This window comes from Vicugna pacos, chromosome 13 (genome assembly GCF_048564905.1).
Source record: "Vicugna pacos chromosome 13, VicPac4, whole genome shotgun sequence".
Lineage (NCBI taxonomy): Eukaryota > Metazoa > Chordata > Mammalia > Artiodactyla > Camelidae > Vicugna > Vicugna pacos.
This window is the reverse complement of record NC_132999.1, coordinates 28,934,390-28,956,890: the sequence shown is the minus strand read 5'-3', so window position 1 is coordinate 28,956,890 and position 22,501 is coordinate 28,934,390. Positions and strand designations below refer to the sequence as shown.

At 43.0% G+C, this 22,501-nt stretch overlaps 2 protein-coding genes across 3 annotated transcripts; both read right to left on the bottom strand.

Annotated features, from left to right (window-relative positions):
- Positions 1-577: 577 nt before the first annotated feature.
- Positions 578-7,829, bottom strand: CZIB (CXXC motif containing zinc binding protein). Its single transcript, XM_015236168.3, has 8 exons — positions 7,763-7,829; positions 7,459-7,542; positions 4,607-4,663; positions 4,183-4,264; positions 3,939-3,970; positions 2,558-2,635; positions 1,750-1,815; positions 578-831 (listed from the first exon to the last, which is right to left on the bottom strand). Exons 1-8 carry the CDS (start codon positions 7,766-7,768, stop codon positions 754-756), a joined length of 483 nt encoding a protein of 160 aa, XP_015091654.1. The 5' UTR covers positions 7,769-7,829; the 3' UTR covers positions 578-753.
- A 2,172-nt stretch (positions 7,830-10,001) lies between these two features.
- On the bottom strand, positions 10,002-17,274 carry MAGOH (mago homolog, exon junction complex subunit). Of its 2 annotated transcripts, none has more exons than XM_006200505.3 (5): positions 17,106-17,274; positions 14,633-14,691; positions 13,396-13,506; positions 11,267-11,349; positions 10,002-10,242 (listed from the first exon to the last, which is right to left on the bottom strand). In XM_006200505.3, the coding sequence occupies exons 1-5, from the start codon at positions 17,191-17,193 to the stop codon at positions 10,143-10,145; spliced, it is 441 nt and encodes a 146-aa protein (XP_006200567.1). In that variant the 5' UTR covers positions 17,194-17,274; the 3' UTR covers positions 10,002-10,142. The 2 variants fall into 2 exon arrangements, with proteins under 2 accessions (XP_006200567.1, XP_072830533.1); XM_072974432.1 differs by having other exon boundaries at positions 17,035-17,172.
- Between the last annotated feature and the right edge of the window lie 5,227 nt (positions 17,275-22,501).

The window sequence follows — 22,501 nt, the reverse complement described above, 5'->3', positions numbered from 1 at the left end:
TCTACAGGGCTGTCCAGGGGCAGAACACGGAAGTGTGACCACAGAGGGGACAAACCAGGACCATCAGGAAGAGCTACAGGGAGCACAGAGACTGACCTGGCACAAGGAAGAATTTTCATAGGGATTATCCTAACAGTAGAGGATTGCCCCCATCACAACAAGTGAGCAAAGACCTGATGTGCATCTGGCAGGGATTGTATAGATTTATGCCAGGACGGAACTGCTGACCTCCAAAGTCCCTTCTAGCCCTGGAGTATGAAGTGACACCAGATAACAGAGATGCCTGGGATTACGTGAGAGCCAAGATGGTCAATGCGACCTTTTGGCTCAGGACTACGGGCTCATGGCATCGTCCCACAGGCTCAGCTGCCCTTTGTACCACTGGCCTTGACACCCTTGGTCCCCTGGTTTGGCCTGTGCACTCAAGTGCTGGAGAGCCCTTAGGGGCTTTGTGCTCCTGCATACTTTGCAAATTAGATCATGCTAAGATCCTGTATTGTGGGAAGGTGCCACGAAGCCGTCAGAGACCTCCAACATGCATTCTAACTTGTGAAGGGGGCGGCTGTGCAGGCACCAGTGTAGCACAAACAGGAGCTTTATTGGTAGGGAACGGGAAGCTGTGGCAGAGCCCAGCCTGCAGGCTGTGAGGGCCTGGACAGCTGCCAGGGGATGAGGGTTGAGGGGACCAGCCTCTGCTACTTAGGGCACATTGTCCCTTTTCAGTTCCTAGAGGCAAGTGTACGGGAAGAGGGTTCAGCACTTCACAAACTGGTGGGTGACTTCGTAGATTCCCACAGACTCCTGAGCCTTTTCGTCATAGTCAGTCCAGTCCTGTGGGGGGAAAAAAAATGTTAGCCTCACAAGGCAGCCTGGGACAGCACGGAGAGTGGGGAACTGGGACTGTTAAGGCCCAGCTCAGGCTCTGACTCAGACTTCACGAGCATGTCTGACCTACAGCAGAGCCAGACTGCACAGGACTAAATTCCTGTTCTTCTAGCTTTCTGATTTTGGGTAAGTCACTAATTTCTCTGAGCCTCAGTCTGTCCTCAATTAAAAAAAAAAAAAAAGGGATAACAATACGTTTTATGTTGAATATTGAAAGAATCAAATGAAGTAACACATGTAAAAGTACTCAGCACAGTGCCAGGCGCCTATGAGAGCTCAGTAAAGCCAGTTAGGTTACTCCTAGGTGCTATGCAAATCAAATGTTTTTGTCCTTCCTTCCTTCGAGGTCTAACCACAGCTTTCCTTATCTGCAAGGCAGTAACATGTCCAGGAATACAGTAGATTCTTGTTATTCACGGTAGTTTTGTTCTACAAAGTCCCCACAAACACTGAATCAGTGAACACTGCTCCCGGAGAAATACAGGGTTAGGTTCCTGGGAGCATCTGATCACATTTTCTTCAACTGATCAATACATAACTTTGTTTCATGTATGTTTCTGTTTAAAAACACCTTATTTAATACATGCATTGATTCATTAATACTAAATTCATGGCCAACAGTACTGTATCTTATGCCTGAACAATGCTCATCGAATATATATTTATAAGGCACGTCCTGGCCTTCCTGCGTGGGGACGCTAGGAGCACTTCAGCACTACACCTGGGGTTATCTTGGACGCCAAAACCACCAACAAAAGGCACAAAAGTGCACAGTCAGCTTCCTACTGAAGAGCCTTGTTCACCTAAAAGGTAATTTCCACCAAGTACCCTATAGATCCCTGTAAGGCCCCCCAAGTCCCCTACCTTCTCCTGCAGATTAATGTCACTGAAGACTGTCCCTGATTCCATACCCTCGGCAGCAAACCCGGCCTGCAGGTGACAGGAAGGCAGCAGTTAATCTGAGGGAAAGGAGGGTCTGGCATGCCAGACCTGGCCAGTGAACTGGTCCTTCTCACAACACCTGTGGGATGGGGGACAGAGACGCAGTGTGGGCCGCTGTTCTGGAATAATGACTTGAGCTTCCAAGGCCTGGCAGGCTGAGCTGCCCTGGGGCTAGAGTGGTTTCTCCAAATTAGAGCCCTGGACTAGAAGGCAGGAGACGCGGGGTAAATCCTTCTACTACCCTTGATTTTCTGAACGATCCTGGGCATGTCACCTCCCGCTCTGGATCTCAGTTTTCTTATTTATGAAATGGGGCTGACAATACTGTCTCCTCTGCCTACCTCACAGAGCTGCGAGGTGAAAACGCTACACAAATAAAGTGGCACGAGGGCAGGAGCACTGGCTCTGCAGTCAGACAGACAGACCTGGGTTCAAATTACAGCTCCCCGCTTACTAACTGTGTCACCCTAGGCAAGGTGCAAAATCTCTAGGGTTCTTTCCTCATCTGAAAAATAGGATGAATAACTAACTTCACAGGCATACTGTGAGGATAAGTGAGGTAACGTTAAAAGTAACGAGCCTGGTGCCAAAATATGTTAAATGCTTAATAAATAGTAATTATTCTTAGAAAGGAGAACTATTAGTCTGTGGTCTATGAAGGAAGCGAAGTTCTGCTGTCACTTCGTATATGCCCTCCCCAAACATACAGGTTCCCCAGGAAGACACACACCTGGGGCTGGAAATCGACCGGTTCAAGTCCTCGGCACTCAAACTCTACTATCGTCTTGAATTTCTCATTGTCTTCAGCCTAGAAAGGAAATGTGTTGAGGAGGTAGGCCCAACCAGGCCGTCAGGGTGATCCCAATGCCCCTGCAAGCCCAGAATGGGACTCAGGAGCAACTCATCCCCTTCTGGAAGAAGCCTGCCTTGGCACCTGTTCACTATGAGACATGGATGCTGGAGAACAGAGTGTGGACTCTGGGGTCAGGATGCCTGGATGTGACCTCAGACAGAGTTCTGTCGCTCTTCCTCCCTGGGCCTAAGATCGTCAAACAGAGCTGAGGAAGCTCTGTTTCCTACACGTTTATTGTGAGAATCTGAACTAGGTCTAAAGGACCCAACACTATGCTCAATGAATGGTAGATAAAATTACCATTATGTAACTTTAACATTAAGCTACAAAGATCACCCAAAAGGTCCCAGTACACTTAGCTGTGGCCTTTGGCTAACCATCTGCCAGCCTGTCAAGGCAGGGGCTGACTTAGCCTTTGAAATGGGATTTGTTCATGGAAGGTGCTCACCTCTGAGCAGGGTGGTACAGCTAGGAAATTCACACCTGCCTGAGCCTGGACCCAGAGATGCCAAGGACCGCACCCACACTTTCACTCCCCTTCTGTCATGCTTCCTGCATACCAACCACGCGCCTGGCTGGGGCGGGGGCACTTCTCTGTTGGTCCGGTTTGCCTTCTGTTTGCTAGTCTATCTCTACAGTAGATTATGATTTCCTTGAGGGCAAGTCCTTATGTGATTTCTCCCTTTAACTTCAGGACAAAGCTGAGGATTTGGCATAAATCAGACATTTTTCAAAAATACCATATAAGGAATGGATGAATACAAGTAACTGCCTTTCTTTAAACACACAGACCCAAAGCATACACTCCCTCCCTCACCTCTGGACTAATCTATTATGCTGTAACATATAAATACCTAATAACATCAACAATATCAAGGATGGCATGCACCATTCAAAGCACTGTCCCACCCATGGTTTCAGAGAAGGCTTACTAGTCCCCCAAGACACAGACAAGGTGAGTGCTTCCACTGATGGAGCCTGAGTGCCCAAGTTGGGTCAGAAGTCCCTCTAGCTCCCACCGCCCAGCAATTATAAGAAGGCACTACTATAGTCTGTTTATGAGTCCTTTTCCTACCCAATCACTCAGTCAGTATCAGGTGAATAAACGACTGATGGAGTGAATGAATGAACAACTACTTGATGTAAGTCAGTCCCATGGCGGGTCAGTCTGGTGCAAATATAATTCTAGAACCCAGGCTTCCTAGTTCCCAGCCTCGATCTAATCCCACCGTGCCTGCCACTGCAGCCGGAAACTTACATTGTAAGATTTGATGGTGCTGCTCAAAATGTCTGTAAGGTAAAAGAGAAGACAAAGTTGATTTGGGTTCATACCCTGGCCCTACCCAGGTGCCCAAGTGTGGCTCTGGGAAAGAAAGAGTCTGCCGCAGAAGCTTGAGTACCTCAGGTCTGGGTCTACCATAGGTAACATGAGCCTGATTTTGCTCTGATACCAGGAAGCTGTGGGCCAGCCTGGCAGAGCCCAGTATGCACGGCCTACCTACCGATGGAGTTTTCCCTCGAACACAGCTTGCACTTCTGGACCATAGAGGCGCTGCCACGGCCTCCCTTCAGTGCCACGCTATCCTGGCAAGGAGTAAACAGGACCTCTAGTCACATGTCAGTTACATACAAGGATCCTCAGGAGACCCAATCCTACCACCTATTATCCAGTTGAAGAGACCAAGACCTAGAGAGGGGTGAGCAACTTGCTAGGACAAGAATCCTAGGGAGGCTTCTTGAGGCTGAGGAAAGGACATCCCCTTGATTGTGAATTCTGCCTCACTTCCCAGTGTTGAACACACCAATGCTTGCCCTCCCAAACCACAAAAAGCAAGAGGCAGAGATCAGAGAGGTTAGGGCCACAAATCCCTCCCCAGAAGCATGTGTGTGTCTGGGTGTGGGTATAGTGGTGGGGAGAGCAATTACCATCAGCCGAATATATTGCCACTTCTCAGAAATCTCGCCACAGTTGCCACATTTCATCTTAGGGGAGGAAAAGAAGTGTTAGTAAAGTAGTTGGCTCAGTTGGGCAGATGCCGAGGGAAGGGTAAGAACAGTGTGAGGTGGGCAAGCTTATAACCTTGTCAGCAGTCTTACAACCAGCTCCACTAAGGACATAACCAGACTTATCTTTGGGCAAAGAACAGGTCAAAGTGTTTCTTACATTGGCGTGCTCGCCCTCCTGTAAGAAGTGCCCAGTCTGGCCAGGGGTTCAGTGCTCATGCAGTACAGAAATGGCCTCAAAGCCCCCCATCCCTGTGGAGTTAGGAGCTTCCTCTCTGTTCTCACAGGCCCTGTAGGTTTGCTGTGAAAGTATTTATCACTCTGTTGCTACTCTATTTCTTTGTCTTCTTCTCTAGACTGTGCTTTTTTAAGCCAAATAATATCAATTCCTCAAAAAAGCCCAGGCACTCAGGCTTCAAAATATTTGGCAATAAAGGTGGGCAGAAGGCTTCCTAAAAAAGATAAGGCTTTTGTCAGGTACTGAATGCTGGGATTTAGACTAAAAGGAAAACAGAGAAGCTCTGGGATCTGGGAGAGTGAAGGGCCTCAAACTGCTCTGTTACGATGAGGACCTCTGAAGACCATGCCACTAGCATACCAGATGTGAAAGAAAACCACTGCCTGCCATATCAGCAAACAAAGGCTGCTGCAGCCATCAAGCCAACAGCCACTACCACCGCCCCAGCAGTGAGCCCAAGGGAACTGAGGATGGAGATGTATAGGCTGCCTGGTGCCAAGCCCTCAGTCACTGCAGCCGCCCTCAACGGTGGGTGGAATCAGGATGGGAAAGAACAAGACACTGGCTCTAGATAGCTAAGATGCATATCAAAGGAATGATTTCAGTGAGCCCACATAGGACAAGTCACTATAAACCTCCTAGAAGAAAACATAGGCAAAACATTCTGACATAAGTCTTAGCAATGTTCTCCTAGGGCAACCTACCCAGGCAATAGAAATAAAAGCAAAAATAAACAAATGGGACCTAACTAAACTTACAAGCTTTTGCACAGCAAAGAAAACTATAAATGAGACAAAAAGACAACCTACGGGATGGAAGAAAATATTTGTAAAATGATGTAACTGACAAAGCTTAATTTCCATAATATACAAACAGCTCACACAACTCAGTAACAAAAAAACCAACAACCCAATCAATAAATGGGCAGAAGACCTAAATAAGCATTTCTCTGATGAAGACTTACAAATGGCCAATAGGTATATGAAAAAATGCTCAGTAACACTAATTACAAGAGAAACGCAAATCAAAAACTTCAATGAGGTATCACCTTGCACCAGTCAGAATGGCCATCACTAAAAAGTCCACAAATGATAAATGCTGGAGAGGGTGGGGACAAAAGGGAACCCTCCTACACTGCTGGTGAAAATGTAGTTTGGTGCAGCCATTATGGAGGACAGTATGGAGATTCCTTAAAAAACTAAAATAGCCTTACTCTATGATCCAGCAATCCCACTCTGGGACATATATCCAGAGGAAACTCTAATTCAAAAAGATACAGGCACTGTAATGTTCATAGTAGCACGATTTACAATAGTCAATACATGGAAGCAACCTAACTGTCCATCAACAGACGACTGGATAAATGGAGTACTACTCAGCCATAAAAAAGAATGAAATAATGCCATTTACAGCAACATGGATGGACATGGAGACTGTGAAGTAAGCCAGAAAGAGAAAGAAAAATACCATATCACTTATATGTGGAATCTAAAAAAAATGACACAAATGAACTTACAAAATAGAAAAAGACTTACAGAAATAGAAAACAAACTTATGGTTACCAGAGGGGAAGTGGAGGGGTGGAAGGATAAATTGTGAGTTTGGGATTTGCAGATACTAACTACTATATATAAAATAAGCAAACAATAAGTTTCTACTGTACTACACAGGGAATTATACTTAATATCTTCTAATAGCCTATAATGAAAAAGAACATAAAAAATATGTGTATGTATAACTGAACCACTGTGCTGTATACCAGAAATTAACACATTGTAAACTGACTATACTTCAATAAAAATAAATAAAACAAAAGAAAAAGAAAAAATCAATGAGCCCAGACTTGCGTCTTCCCATACATAGAAAAGAACTAAATTATCTTGAGATATCTGTTTTTCCTTAATTAACAGTAATCTTTTGATGTTCCAACTATCTGGTCTTTGTTGCAAAACTCCTATATATCCTGGCTCCTCCTTTACCTCTTGGGAGTAGTCCCTCAGAGCTATTTGAGAAGCTGCCTCCCTGGCTTGAAGTCCTCAGAATGTCCACCGAATAAAACAATTCTCAACTTGAAGGTTGTGTATTTTCTTCAATGGACACAGATTTCCAATACTGGATGGGGAAGTAAGGGTGGAGCCATGTACACAATTAAACCACCTCACAATAATAAAACCTGATCAACAAGTAAAAGAGAAGGTGAAATTATTTTTACTAAATAATCACAAGTTCTCTTTCAAGTTGCCTCTCTTTTAGTGTGTTTACATATCATGAAATATTTAACGGAGGGAAAAATTACAAAAGGAATCCCAAGACACTGCCAGTTAAGAATAAGCCAACAAGCTTAATAAAGCAAACATAAACTTATACCCAGAAGAAAAGAGAACATTTAATAATCAAACACTTCTCGTCTTGCAGGAGAGAAAGCTCCCCTTCACTACTGAGATCAGGATGGGAAAACCTCACCGGGCCCGCCCCTACCCGGAGCCTCCAAGCGCCTACAGCCTAGACGTCTAGAGCCCCGCCCCTCCAGCCTTACCCTCAGGTACCACCGGAAGTCCTCGCCCACCGGCCGGAGGTTGGTGACATTCTCCAGCGTGGCTTTGAGCTGCAGCGCGATTTTCTGAGGAGGAATGCCAGGGCGACTGCATCAAACAGCGCCTGCGCAGCCCCAGGCCTAGCCCCTGCCCTGCCCCGCCCCTCCCCGCTCGAGCTCTGCCTCCCCGCTACTTCTCAGCGCGAGCCCACTCTCCTAATTTCCTCCTGGCGCGAGCCCCTGCCTGCCTTCCAGGTCCTCGCCACCTCCCAGCCCCTGCCTTGGAGGCGGTTCGCCACCGCCTTACCCCCATAGTGGCCCGGGCCGGCGGCGTTGTCTGCGGCCGCTGCTTTCCGGCCTGTCGTAAACTGCGGGCGCCGCCTGCGCACCCTCGGTGCGGGTTCGGGGCGGGGTTTGGGGTGGGGGTCTCCGCGAGTTGTTGCCTCTCCCGCGCATCTGGCTTTTTGTCTTGGGCAAAGTGAACCTGTGGAGGTCGCGGAGTCCGCAATTACTCGATGCTCAGACCGGCGGCAGGCTGCCTCCAGCAATCGGTAATTCCAGATACTGAACACCGATCTTGTGCCAGCACTAAGCTAGTCTGAGGGATACCTCAGCGAAGAAGACGGTCCCTGCCGGAAACCTCTGCCAGGGCTTTTTCCTGGCCCCTCACGACTCTGCCTTCCCTCACCCAACCTCGCGGTTGATCCCTGCCTGCCCCTCTGCGGCTTAGACCACGTCCGTTCAGTTTGCCCGGGGCCGGCTTCACAAATTTGGGAGATGGGACCTTTTTCTTTTTTAAACTGCTCCTTACTCTTTTCCTCCCTGAGACCTTTCAGACGGTTGCCCCGTGTGCAAGTCCGCATTGTGGTCCCCAAGACTGAACACTTCCCTTCAGCAGGCTTTTTTCTGCGTCCTTGGCTTATTCTTATACATTTACTGAGCCTTGTTTTACCTGTGGTCTTGTCCAGGGCACATTTGAGAGCATACAGAAGCTGTGAGCATGTTACAAGGAACAGCGTATTTGAGTCTTTTATAGCCTGGTGAGATCTACTTTCTGTGAAATTTAGAGTGACTCCTTAGGATGTCTAATTTACCACAAACTTACTTCGTTGCCCCCAAGTACCCTTCTGTAGCAGAGGGGGCACTGGAGTCAGGAACCTTGACATCTCAGGTCCCAGATTTGCACCTTTTGACCAAAATAAAGTCACACAACTGAGAGTTGTGAGTTAAGTTTTATTTGGGGTAAAATGAGGACAACAGCCTGGGAGACAGCATTTCAAATAGCTCTGAGTAACTGCTCTGAAGAGGCAGAAGGAACTCAGTATCATACATGATTTTAGTGGACAGTGGTTACATACAGTCAAACACACACTTAGGCAGAGCCTTGCTGCTAGTCGTTAAGGAGCAGATGTCACCATTAATGTAGTGCTTTTCTAGATTTGAGGACACATAAGAATTTGGGCTCATAAAATGTTCTGAAAATACCTACCTGAAGGCCTATTCAGCCAGTTTTCCCAGAGCACAGAGTGCCTCATTCCTGCTCTCCACTCTGAACTTTTAGGGAGTGAAGGTCAGCGGCTGCAGCGGCTCATTTTATCCAAGTAGAGGTAGATGGCAAGTGACAATTTTTAGTTGGCACACCTAACTTACTGCCCTATAATCTTTGAGGGAGGCAAAGTAGAGCACTGGCCTAGGAGTCATGACATACGACCTGTCCCAAGTTGGTCTTGCAGGATGTGAGTTTAGCCTGATCACTTCCCCTCAGTCAAATGAGACTTACCAAGACCCAGTTCATTTCAGCACCCACAATGTGTTCAGCAATCTGCCTCACTAAGGAAGCCATGCAATTTAGCAGCAAGAAAAAGTTCCTACAAATCTACCTGCTGAACAAATTCCCACTCTGTACCAACTATGTCTCACTTAATGGCTGTTGGCATGCTGATTTTAAAATGAGTTATTGGAAAAATTTTCTGAGACCAGGTATTTTATTGCTTACAGTGTAATAAACCAAAGTATTTTACCCCATACAGAAGTAGCTACAGCTGTAGCTATGAAGGTGCTTAAAAAACCCAACCTCAATTATCTCTCTATAAAACTGGATGAAAAAGAAAAAGACACTAACCACAATACCATTTCACATCTAAAAAATTAACAATACTTCATTAATACCAAACATCCAGTGTTCAAATTTCCTTAATGATGTCACTTTACATTTCCTAAATCATGATCCAAATAGGGTCCAAACATTGTACTGATTATGTCTCTCAAATCTCCTTTAATGTGCAGGTTCCCACTCCATCTCCATTTATTTTATGTTTGCAGCTTATTTATTGAAGAAATCAGATTCGTTGTCCTGGAGTTTTCTCTGGATACTGATTGAATTTCCACTGTATTTTTTTAGCATGTTTCTCTGTTTTCTTATTTCCTATAAACTGGTTATGTGTACAGAGTTGATTCAGTTTTTGGCAATACCTCACATAGGATGTTAGTGTTAAAAAGTAATTGAGAAGAATTTACATGTTCAGGTCTTTAAATACAATAAAAACTGCTTTTGTTATGTTTTTATTAAAGACATTCACTTATAGTTCATTAAAAAATTGCCCTGATATACACAAAAATGTTCTCATAATGGTAATTAAAAGCAGCTACTCCCACCTCCCCCTTGTGTCCACACACCAATATTCAATTTAGATTGGCTTAATCTTGAAGTGTAATCCAATAAGACTGAAGACCAAACACTTCAGGTCCTGGACAAGATAATAAAATACTCGTAAGCCTTCTGGATCCCTAAAATGTAAGAGGAAAAAAATATTTTAAAAGCTGAGAAAAAAATACCATTTAATAACCCAGGTTATTTACATACCAAATATTCTTCATAAAGGTATTTACAGAATTAAATCTTTCAAAACAATCAAGTGTCCAAAAAGAAGAAAATGGAATATTATGAGGTCATTTAAAATGTTAAGGTTTTTTTTAAAATGAGGAAATGCTTGTATCATTTTAAGTGGAAAAAAATCATGATTAAAATAATAGACTGTTGATCTCAATTACTTTTTTTGTGCTTTTAAAAGACTACTTTTTTTAAAGCACAGAAAAAAGACAAGAAATAAAGATTAATGGTTATCTAATTGCAGTTTATGGGTGATTTTCCCCTTTCTACTTTTCTACATTTCCTGTATTTTCTACTATGAGCATGCATTACTTTCAGAATTAGGAAAACTTCTCTTTTAAGATGTAGTACTAAGTTGGACCCAGAGGCCAAATATTATGGCATAACTGGCTAAGAACAAGTAGACTGTCCAAAGGAAGACAATCATGCCCAATAGGTACTAAAAGTGAGCCGTATCTAATCCTAAATCCTCAAAGCACAAGAGCCAAAGAGGTTGCCAAATTTTAAGGACTCTTTGTGGCATATAGGCTCATGTCTCAACTTTATAATTTATCCTATTAACAAAATGACTTTTTAAACTGATATTCTAAGTCATTTAAAGTTTCACCAAAGTCAGACTTTCACTTGTTTTGGTGTATTTCATTTTCTGTTCTGGCTAGATTCTTACCCACTCTGGCTGCTCCTAAGGTATTTACAGAATTAAATCTTTGAAAACACTGAGAAGCTCTTATTAGCAGTGTTTGAATAGCATACCAAAAGCAATAGGAACAAGCCCTTGAAAATAATTTGAAGGGGACAAAGCTGGCCCCTTCTGTCTTGCACTTATACCAGATGTTACCATAATGGTCCCAATTTGGTTAAAGGTTTCACATCAATCTGCTCTAAAACAGACACATCTGGTTATAAGGATCGTGTACCTACTTGGATTGATTGACATCAATAAGGGAACCAATTTTTGATGTTGTGAAAGAAATGTGTTCATCTCCAATGACGATTTCAAGCTCCTAGAAACATTAGAAGAAGTAAGACAAGCTGAATTAGATTTTTTCATCAATCACGCAGAAGAAGGGTTCATCATCTGTCAAATCACACAAACTCTAATACAGAAGGCCACGTGAACACGACCAGTTCAATCTGAGCACTAAATCGTGCTGGGGACTAAAACAAAGAGATAATTAAATACTGAGTTAGCCCTTGAGTAGCTCACACTCTTAAGATGAAGTTATGTCTGTGAGGCTCCACCACTTGGAAGAATTTACATCATGTTCTGTATATTAGCTTTCATTGTTAACAATGTGGAGTAACATGTCTAAATGTTTTACAAATACTAAGAATCTAACTTTTTTGGACAACGTGGGACAAGGCAAAAAATTCTAGATCCTGGGTTTGATCCCAGCTTTGTCACTTACTAGCTGTATGCCCTTGTACCTCCATTTCTAGAGTGAAACAAGTACTATAAATCTTCAATTGATCAATCAATCAATTGGGCGGGGAAGAAGGGGTGCTATGGGACAGATCAGCAAAACCAAAGATCTCTGCCTTTGTGGGACTTTAGAGCCCTACTTCTTTTCTTTTCTCCCTCCCCATTCTTTCTGTTTTTTAGTTTTTCAGTATGAAAAGAATTCAAACAGAAAATAGAGAAAACTCTTAAGACCAATGTTCTCAACGCTCAGAATTGAAAATGTTAATATTTTGTCATATCTGTGTGAGACTTTTCTTCAAAAGAAATAAAATATTACAGATAGCGTTTAGGCCTAGCTCCTGTTCCACTCTCCTTCCTGCATCCCCAGAAGTTGAGGTGTATTCTTTCCACTCATGGTTTTGGTAGTATGTTCTTAAGATTTTACATAATCTAACTTGAGTAAGTACTGAGGATGGGATTTTTTTCACTCTTCCTCAAGAGCTGGTCCATCATTTTGAGTTAATTAGAATAAACTTACATGAGTTCTCACATTGATTTATCACTGAGCTTTTACTATACACTGGCACTATCTTAGTCGCTACAGATACAGCAGCAAAAAAAAAAAATCCTCGTTTTGAAGGAGTTTTTATGTGTATATATACATCTGTTGTGGAGGAAGAGGGATACATAAAGAAAACCAAACAAAATTTCAGACAATGATAAATGCTATGAAGGTAAGAATCAGATCTTATTTTAAAAAAAAATGATGGGGAAGGCATTTTAGATCAGATGGACAGGCAAGACATCACTGAGGAAGTGACATCTGAAAACCTCAATAATAAAGACAGGCTTGGACAGATTACCCCAGGCAACATGAAGCAAATGCAAAGGTCCTAAATGAAGAACAACCTAGGAGGAACAGAAGTAAGGCCAGTGAGGTTTGAACCAAGAGAGATCATGAGAATGATAAGATAAGGTGGGAGTTTGGATTTTATTTTAAATGCAGTGGGAAGCCACTGGAGAGTTTAAAATCAGTGGAATATATAACCAAATTTACATTTTAAAGGTTACTCTGGTTTCAGGATGGAAAAATGGGCTATAAGGGATAAGACAAGAAACAATGAAATCAATCAGAAGTCTAGACTATAAAGGTAGCACTGAAGTGGTGAGAAGACTCTTCCCTGTGAATTCAGTCAAACATGACAGTGGCTTTTATTTTTTAATCACCATAACAGTCTTCAGAACAAACATGTAAGCCACAAATTTAAACACATGTACTTGGTTGCTTGCATGATTTCCCATTAGATTGTTGAAATAACTATGTTTTATTTATCTTTGTATCCTCACTCTACTTTGTCCATAGTAGTTACTCAGTAGGTGACATGGGCAGCAAAAACTCTGAAAAGGTGGGAAGGGGTTATAAGAAAAAATTCAGAGCTGGGCTCTAGGTGGTCAGCAGCACCACTTGCTCTCCCTGATCCTCCCTGTGGGATTACTGCTTCCTTAGACCAAGGTACTGGCAATCTGCTCTGTGCGGGGCTCCACAACGCACACACATACCTGTGTGTATTCAATGTCATATGCAGAGCAATAAACCTTACCTTATTTGTAAGATTTCTGCACTGTGGGTAGTTGCCAAAACACTCACCTGCCGGCCTACTCGGTCAGGAGGAGGCCACAGAGCATCATCCTCTTTGGTAATTTCACTGTCATCAATTATTCTCTTCAGTTCCTCCATCACGCTTTTATGTACATAAGCCTGAAAGCAAGTTAAAAAGCAGAATTTAAGTTGTATCCCTAAGCAGCATTCTGACTCAGTAATGAAAGATAAAGACTACTACTCCTGAACACGTTTTTGGCAGCTTTGCAAGTGGGAAGACATTCCAGCTTGACCGCAGCATGCCAAGAGGGCAGGGTCAGAAGTGCCCAATGACAGCATCTCAGTCCCACACATCCTGTTCACGTGGACCTACTCCTTGCCCACCTACCCAACTCATCCCTGAGCCCCAAACAAAAATCTGTGAGAAACCCTGGTTATATTTAACTAAATGACATCCTTCTGAAGAGTAGACATTTCTTTTACAATACACTTTACATATTAGTCCACTGTTTAAAAAAAAAAAAGTGAGTATGCTGACATGTGTGGGTAAGCATAAAACTGACTGCTAATTAAATAGCACGAAAATATATTGGCTGTTAAGACATTTTCAAATGTGACAAAGTGGTTAAAAGGAAAAAGCCTTAATGGTGTAGTAGAAATCATGCCAAAATCGAGTACATGGGCTTGACAGAGGCAGGCTCTCTTACTAGCAGGGGTAACTATGAACAAGCTCCATAATTAATATCTGGGCCTTCACTGTCTTGTCTGTAAAGGGTATATAATATTCACAAAGGCTTACAATAAAGGTTAAATAAGACCACAGATGCCATGCCTGGCATCTAACATGCATTCAATGATGCTAACTGCTTTTTCATGCTTGCTTTCCCCCTATCAAATAAAAATTAAAAGACCTCTATTGAGTGCTGGGTTCCAGGGAATACAGCAAACTTTTGAGGGGTGAAGGTGGTTCCTGTTTTTGCAGATGAAGAAACTGAGACTTATCAAGTTCAACCAGGAAATCTGTCCAAGGTCACATGATTAGTAAGCAGCATATTCAGGGTTCAACCCGAAATCTGCAAGACTTCAAACGATTACCAGTAACTGATTCAGCATTGTGAAAGAAAGTAGAAACTAAAAAAAAAAATTTGACAAAAATCTTAGAAGCTGTCTACAAACATATCTATACTTCCCTAGTCTTTATCTTTCAATACTACTCCTAGAAAGAACAAAAACAAGACAAAAGGCTAAGTGGTAGTAAATGAAAGGCTCTCAGAAGGCTCATTACCTCTTTTCTGATCATGACATCATTTTTATAATTGCTGTTGTTGGCATATCTCAATTTCCCTGTGAGAGGCAAAAAACAAGTTCAGTGTATAATAAAAACATGAATAAAGCATCATTAGCAAGACTATCAACTGTTGCTTAAAATGTATCCTAAGTTTTCCTTCAAAGTATCTAACAGATTTACTGTTTACACCTTTGGTGTTCCAACAATATTAGTCTTCTCAGTTTTTCACTTTAGCCTATTAAATAGCCTTCCAATAAAAAATACAGCTGACACTGAATTAGAGTGCCTTCAAAAGGCAGCTCAGGTGTGATAAAACAACAGACTCTTGTCATCAGCAAATCATATCTCTGCAGGTTAATGTCCTCAGCTGAAAACAGGACTAGTAATTGGTAACTTAATACACACATGGCCTCCAGAGGCTCAAATGAGTTATGAAAGCATTTCTGAAAACTGTAAAATGCTGTTTACATATATTATCATGTGACTGTGCAACACTATGATCTATTCCTGTGATGGAAAAGTTGTGGTTTTGTTATAGAGCACACCTGGTATACAAGGCCCTTTGTGCATATGTGCATTCCACAGACTAACCTGGGTATATATGGTGGATACAAAAGAGAAGATAAAAGGGAAGAGATTTTTTTTTCCCTGTAGAATATAAGACACACTAAAAAGAGCCAAATCAACTGATGCCTCACTACACTGCCTCTCTGCCGCATCTCTCTCCCTTCAGTTCATTCTCCATACAGTAGACAAAGCGATGTAGTAACAGATGGATCTGATTAGATTACTCTAATAAACAGACAATGGCTTCCCACTGCCTTTTTGATAAAATCCAACTTCCTCAGCATGGCTTACTGCTAAGCTAAGCTCCTTTCTAGGCTCACTTTTACAATAGTCCTCTCTCACATAGCTGGAGTTAATCAAACTACAGTTGACCATTAAAAACGTGGGAATTAGGGGAGCCTACTCTGCACAGCCGAAAATCCGGGTATAACAGAGTCAGCCCTCTGCATCTGCAGTTCCTCCTGCATCTACAGTTCTGCAGTCTAGAATTCAACCAACCATGGATCACGCAGTACTATAGTGTTTATTGTTGGAAAAAACTCATTTATAAGTGGACCCACACAGTTCAAATCTATATTGTTTAAGGGTCAAATGTACTTGGTCTCTGCCTGAAACATCCCATGCACTTTTTGGTTTTCAGCCTCTTTATTGTTAATGCTGTCCAAAATGCATTCTTGACTTTCATCTGCCTAACCAACTCCTAGACATTACTAAAGAGACACACACACACACACACACACACCCTTCCCCATGTCATTTTATGCAGGAAGCCTTTTCTGACCCTCAGGCTAAGTTAAGTGCCTTCTTTCTGCTCCTAGAGTCCTTTCTGTTTCTTTCTTACAGCACCTAATACACTGTTTTGTCACTGTCAACAGCTCTATATCCTTTACAACTGGGGCTTGTCAGATTTATCTTTGTGCCCCCATTTCGTGGAGGTTGTCTGTCATCTTTGATTCCCTTTCCTTCGCCATACTGGTCCCTCCCCAAATCCTATCAACCGACAAGGTCCTATTGGTTCTGCCTCCAACAGTATTCTAAATCCTTCTACTAACACTCTGGTCACAATCAACATCCCTTTTGTCTTGGCAGTTGTAACTGTCTCCTAATAAGTAGCCCTGTTTCCATCCTTGCCTATTCTGCACCTAATAATTAAAATACTTTTTCAAGAACAGGTTACAACTCTTCTCTGCTTAAAACTTCCCAACTGTTTCCTGCTGCACTTAGAATAAAATCCAAACGCTACCATGGCCTATTAAAGACCTACGTGGTGTAACCCCTGCCTACTTAGCCGACATCATCTCCTACTATTCTCCTCGGAGCTCACTACTCCTCAGCTACACTGGCCACCTGAAATGCGCCTAGCTCATTCCTGCTCTACAGCCTTGTCACTTGTTACTCCATCTACAATACTCTTCTTCCCGATGGTGACAAGGCTGGCTCCTTTCCAGAGTTCTCCAGTAGCCACCCTTTCTAAAAGCAGCCCACCAGCATTATTATGTTTTATTTTATTTATCATTTTATTTTATTTTCTGACCACTCTTCATTCTCTGGAATCTTCTTTTTTGTTCACGATCTCTCTCCCAGAACTCGAATACAAGTTCCACGAGAGAGGAAGCTTGACTATCGTTCACTTCTGTACCCTAGATTGTGCCTGCCACAAAACAAGCGTTCAAGTAATGTTTGTTAAATAAAGCACTATGGTCAAAAACGTCACTAAACAGGAGTCCCTGGACGCTCAAAGAAAAAAGCAGCGGGGCAGACACAGGATCGTTCCTTCCAAATCAGCGCCTCACGGCTACCAGTCCCTTCCTCCTGCAGTTCCTCGCACATACCGGACTCCCAGCCTCCTTCACTCGCCCGCCCCCGGGACTAGTCCTCCCCAGGGACGCGAGGCTTCTCTCACCGTCGGGTCGGAACTCAAACTCCAGGAATTCGTGGCCGAACTTGCCCTTGTGACCCACGTAGTAACGTAGATAGAAGTCACTCTCCATGGCTCGCGAAAGGCAACTTTAACAGCAAACCACACCACCGCCGTACGCGCCCGATACTGACGTTTACGGCGGCGCGCGGAAGTGACGTCAGACGACGCCGCAGCTGGTCGTGGCCAGATCCCTTTCTACCCTGTCCGGAGATGGGGACAAGGTGGCTCCGCCCCTCCGGGCGGGAACGGAGTCTCTTCCGCCGGATGCGGGGTGGGGGCAGCCCCGCCTCGCTAGTCCAAGGCGGGAACCGAGCTGAGGTTGATAGACTAGCGTCCTCTTGGTCTTGAGGCTAGAAGCCTCCTGAGGGCGTCTGGGCTTCGTGGTGTGTCTGGAGGCGCACTTGGAGACCTTGGGCTGAATACCCCGAGTACTATGTCCCTCCAGGTTCCACCTCCATTTAGGACACCTGACTATGTGAGTCAGACAGGGCCCTTCACCGTCTTGAGACCTAGGTCTTCTCAACATTAAAATGAAGTTAAAGCACCCTACCTAACGGGAGGGCGCAGCACACGAGGGTACTTGTGTCTAATGTTGACTCCGACTGAACTCTGCCCTTTAAGGATCAGTTCCAGAAACCATTGTCTTTGATGCTTTCCCTGACTCCACAGTGGAGGTTGCCATTTTCCTGCAACTAACTCGCCCACACTTACCCCCACTTAAGCTCTACCTTTTATTTCCCTTTCTACCTCACTGCACTCTATATGAGGTGCTGTGAGTAGGAGTTAAGTTGAATATCTGATCTCCTACTCTGTCATCTATGCACTGCTTACCCAGCAGTGATTCTTAGTCCTGGCAGTGCAATTGAATCGCCTCGGAGGACCTAAAAAATAAACGTGCCTGGGCCCCACCCCAAACCAATTCAATCAAAATCCCCCACGGTGGATCTGTGCATTGATATTTCTTTTTGCAGAGCTCCCCAGTTGAGTCAAGATTGAGAACTGCCCAAGAGGTCCTTGCCTTTTTCAGGCTGAAGTGATTGACATCTGTGAAGGCCTTCTGGCTGTGGAAAATTTTTATTCCTTGATTAGGCCAAGGGCAACCAAACTGCTCATTATTAGAAGCCTGCCTTATTTAGCTCATCTGAGTTCCAGCCAAAGGGGAAATGGAATTGGTTCTTGGTGCTGAGATGGTATTCTTGTGGCCTGGCAGCTCTAACTGTACTATTCTGTATTCAGGCTAGTGGTCTCTGATTCTCATTCCCAGTCTTGCCATTACTACTTTTCTCCCTGAAATAGCATTGGTAGTAGAGTGGGTGTGATGGGGTGGAAAAGCCACTGGAGATTTGTGTTAACCCCATTTGTGACAGTTAGTTACTGTGACCAAAGTTGAACTGATTGAACTTTTTGGACCTCATGTTTCTTTTCTTTAAAATGAGCATAATAATATTATACATCTGGCATAACTGTTGTAAAGATAAGAAATAATGTCTTGGAAATTGGAAAATACTTTGAAAACTGTAAATTGCTATAAGGCATTTTATTTAAAAAAAACAAACACCAGATGTGAGTGGTAACAAGGGACTTGTATAAAAGAGAAGGAAACCACAAGGTATTAGGCCACTAACAGGTCAGCCCTTAGGCTGAGTATGTTTACAAGTGCTTGTTCTTTGAATCCTCACAACAATCTTGAGGTGGTAATTGGAGTTAAGTATTTAGAGACATTGGATAATGACCATAAGGTTATTTTCCAAGAGTGGAATTATAAAAATTATAATGTAATTGGTGAATCTGGGCATCTGCAGATGTGGCAAATATCAAAAATGCTGAGAAAATTAAAGGACGCTCAACTCCAATCAGGCTGTTAGGTGATTTCAGGTTTTGGAGTATGAGACAACGTAGCATAGCTGAAAGAACATGCATGATCTGTGTGTTTGATGTGCCTAAATTCAGCATAATTTACTGAGCATCTACTAAGTGTCATGTGCTGGGAATACAATGGTGAGTAACACAGACCTCTATAGAACTTGCAGAGGAGGCAATTAAGGAGCATGCAAACAATCAATTTAGTTAAAATTTACAAATAGGGAAAGCACAGAACACTATTGGAAGCACATGGAGTGGCTCCTAATCCAGTCTATGGGCCTAAGGGAAGTCTTCCTGAAGAAAATGTTCCAGACAGAGAGCCCAGAACTGTGTGGTTCAAATACAGAATAAGGTTGTGAAAATAGTAATGAGGTTGGAGAAGGGGCAGAAGCCAAATCATGAAGACCTTACCATCCATATTAAGGAGTTTGGGCTAAAACCCAAGGGTATTGGATTTTAATGCAAGGAAAATGGATGAAGGGCTTTAAGCAGAGAAGTGGAAAGGGGTGGTGGTGACATGATCTATTGCATTCTAGAAATACCACTCTGGCTGCAATGTTGTAGACTAGATGGGAAAATGGAAAGTTTAGAAGTGTGAAACTCAGATAAGTAGTTGTTAATCTATGGTGGTGATAATCCAAGATGATGGTGGCCTGTACTCGGATAGTGGCAATGGAGATATAAAAGTGGATGGATCTAAGATGGAATGCCATAACATAAGGGGTAGGTAAAGGAGATTAAGATGTGGCCAGAGAGGTAGGGGGAAAACCAGGAGTATTGTGTCATATAAGCCAAAATAAGAATATTTCAAGAAAGGAGCGCCAACATTGTTACACACTGCTTCCAGGTCAAGGAAGATAAGGACTGAAAGTATTTATGAGATTTATAATCAAGGAGACCCTGGGTGACCAAGCAACCTCAGTGGCATGAGAGTCAGAGGCAGGGCAGAAGTACTGGGATACAAGTACGCAAAACCTGCATAGAAGTGTAGTTACCTAACCCTGTGAGTTAGGTATGAGAATGAGAGAACAAAGACGGCTTTCTAGGTGAAGTACTCAAGGACAAATAGGAGTTATCTAGACGAAGCAGAGAAGGAAAATCTAGGCACCACATGTGCATGAGCACTGCATGCACTACATGTACTTTGGGGGCACTAAACATAACTGTGTGACCTTGGGCAGTTCCTTCACTCATTTCCTCATCTCTAAAATGGGAATGATAATACCTATAGTCTTTATCGTGCAAGATCGTTCACTCCGCCTTCATTAAAGCATCACAAACAGTACTTTCAGATTTTTAAAAAATGAGTTTAATGTCTCTCTAGAAACAGTGCACTGATTTTACAAATGTCCACATTTGGCTTTTAGTTCACCAAGAAGACGTCAGTACAGCTAGTAAGATGAAGCACACCACCCTTTGCCGCTGGAAGAGAAACCAGACTGCAAGGGGCACTGAGCATAGAAACTAACAGAACTCGGAAAGACAAAAGCAGAAATGGTTGGCGTGACCCAACATCCTAACATGCCTGTTACATCACATATGGTCATGTGGGGGTGTCAGGGGAAGGGGGAGACAAACAAGGGAAATTTGTTTGGGTACCATGTGATGGAGTTTGCAAACCAGTACTTCACTGCCACAACAACAGCTTGTAGAGAACAAAATGCTATTTTAAAACACATGGTTTGTACAGATACTTGTTTTCTCTTGTAATTTTTGTAAAAAAGTATCAAAACCTTCATGTATTTAAATATATATATACATATACAGGTGGCTTTTTAAAATTACTTTTTATAGCACAAAGTGTTTGCAAACGCAGAGGATTTCTGCTGATTCTTGACTATGCACATGGTGCATAGCCTGAATGAACAAACTTCCTGACTTCTTATATTAACTGAAATTTTGAAGCTGTAATTCCTCCACCTCTAAGTTCTCCATATCCTGAAAATCCCCAATACCCTAAAAATAGTGTGAGAAGACTCTGATACTCTTATCTTCATGCATTGCCGGGAAAAAATTATTTACTCTGAAGCATTTAACTGATAACTCATGTATATTCTGTGAAATGATGAATGTATGTCTGCGGTGAGGGAGTGGGGTGGAGAGGTTCACATTCCTGTGTCCTCTCCCCAGTCCCACCAGCACCAGACTGGACAGTGCTTGTGGTCCCCTCTCCATGTCTTCAAAATTTCCAGTTTTCTTTTCTACTGTTGAGAAAATCTCAGAGGCTCCTGACAACATGGAATGCTTATGAAAATCCCTTTGCCTTTATTAGTCTTCACTGACCATATCAAAAAGCTTCGACTCAAATATATGAAAAGCAGTCAGTTTCACTTTGGCCACTGGTAGGCTTGAGGCTGAAGACTGTCATGCCTGCAAAGTGCTGATCCATTTTCTGTGATGCACTTGGTGCCTTGTACACAATAAATGACCAAGAAATGTTTGATTATTTGTGTCAGAAATTAAATAGAAATATTCTATAAAGTGCTTATATTGAACCTGTCTTTCCATCCAGCCTCATTTCTGGCTAAGCCCCCCTTGAGCCTTTTGCTCATTGCAATGAATTCTACACAGTTCCTTAAGGCTGCCATGCTGTTTCATGCTTCTGTGTCCTAACTCAGTGTCTCCTCTGCCTGAAGCAGCTTGAACACCCCTACTTCATTTTTAAGACTTAGTTTAAGGTCACTTTTCCTATGATGCCTTTCTTGACCTCATCTCCTCAGGCAGAAACGACCTCTCTCTTTGTGCCCAGACAGTACTCTCAAAAGAACCTATTCCTTCTTTATTTGCACATATGTCTTCTTCTACTGCTATTGTGAGTTCGTAATGACAGAAAATATGACTGACCTGTACACCTGCAGTCCCTGGCACTTAGCTGGTACCTAGCAAATTGTTTCAGTGAATAAACATACATTTTGCAATCACATAGATCTGGAGGGAGAGACAGTAGTTACTGCTGAGTTTAAATCCAATCTCAGTCTGAGGTTACAGGTTACCTCAATCTGTTTTATAAATAATCACGCTATCAAGAGTAAATAAATAAAATTTTAGTTTTCTCCGTTTCTGAAAGGCATTTCTGCCAATACCTTCATAATTCCACTGGAAAGATAGGCTCTAAGATTGGTAGCAGGTCTGATACAATGTTTGGGCAGCCCAAAGTAGTCTCCTGGAAAGGAAAGGGAGGAAAAGGACTGGGACTAGTTTCTTTTAAAATTGAAAAAAAAGTCTGATAAAATTTCTGCCCTCCTGATCTTATCTCTAAGCTTCCTTCCGGCCCTGTAGTCCAATGACTCTATGATCCATTATTGACTGCAGACAGATGATGGCACAGGGGGAAAAGGCAACAGAGTTGCAACTGCACCTCAGAATGCCTCCAAGAATAGGGGAGGATGGACCTGACCCCTCAGATTTCATCCAATTTACTGCCATTCAACGTTCAACACGTGAGTATTCCGCAGATTTTTTTTTTGGTAGGTTGTTCCCATAGCTGCCTCTTTCAAACTGTAGTTGTAGCGTAT

Excerpts from the sequence above, each read along its gene's own strand:
- CZIB (XM_015236168.3), bottom strand. Across the intron at positions 3,971-4,182 it reads TTCGAGGGAAAACTCCATCG|ACATTTTGAGCAGCACCATC; the intron begins GTAGGTAGGCCG and ends TTTACCTTACAG. Across the intron at positions 1,816-2,557 it reads CGGTCGATTTCCAGCCCCAG|GCCGGGTTTGCTGCCGAGGG; the intron begins GTGTGTGTCTTC and ends TGTCACCTGCAG.
- MAGOH (XM_006200505.3), bottom strand. The coding sequence starts at position 17,193 with ATGGAGAGTGACTTCTATCTACGTTACTACGTGGGTCACAAGGGCAAG. Across the intron at positions 11,350-13,395 it reads CTGACCGAGTAGGCCGGCAG|GAGCTTGAAATCGTCATTGG; the intron begins GTGAGTGTTTTG and ends TAATGTTTCTAG. Across the intron at positions 10,243-11,266 it reads ATTGATGTCAATCAATCCAA|GGATCCAGAAGGCTTACGAG; the intron begins GTAGGTACACGA and ends CTTACATTTTAG.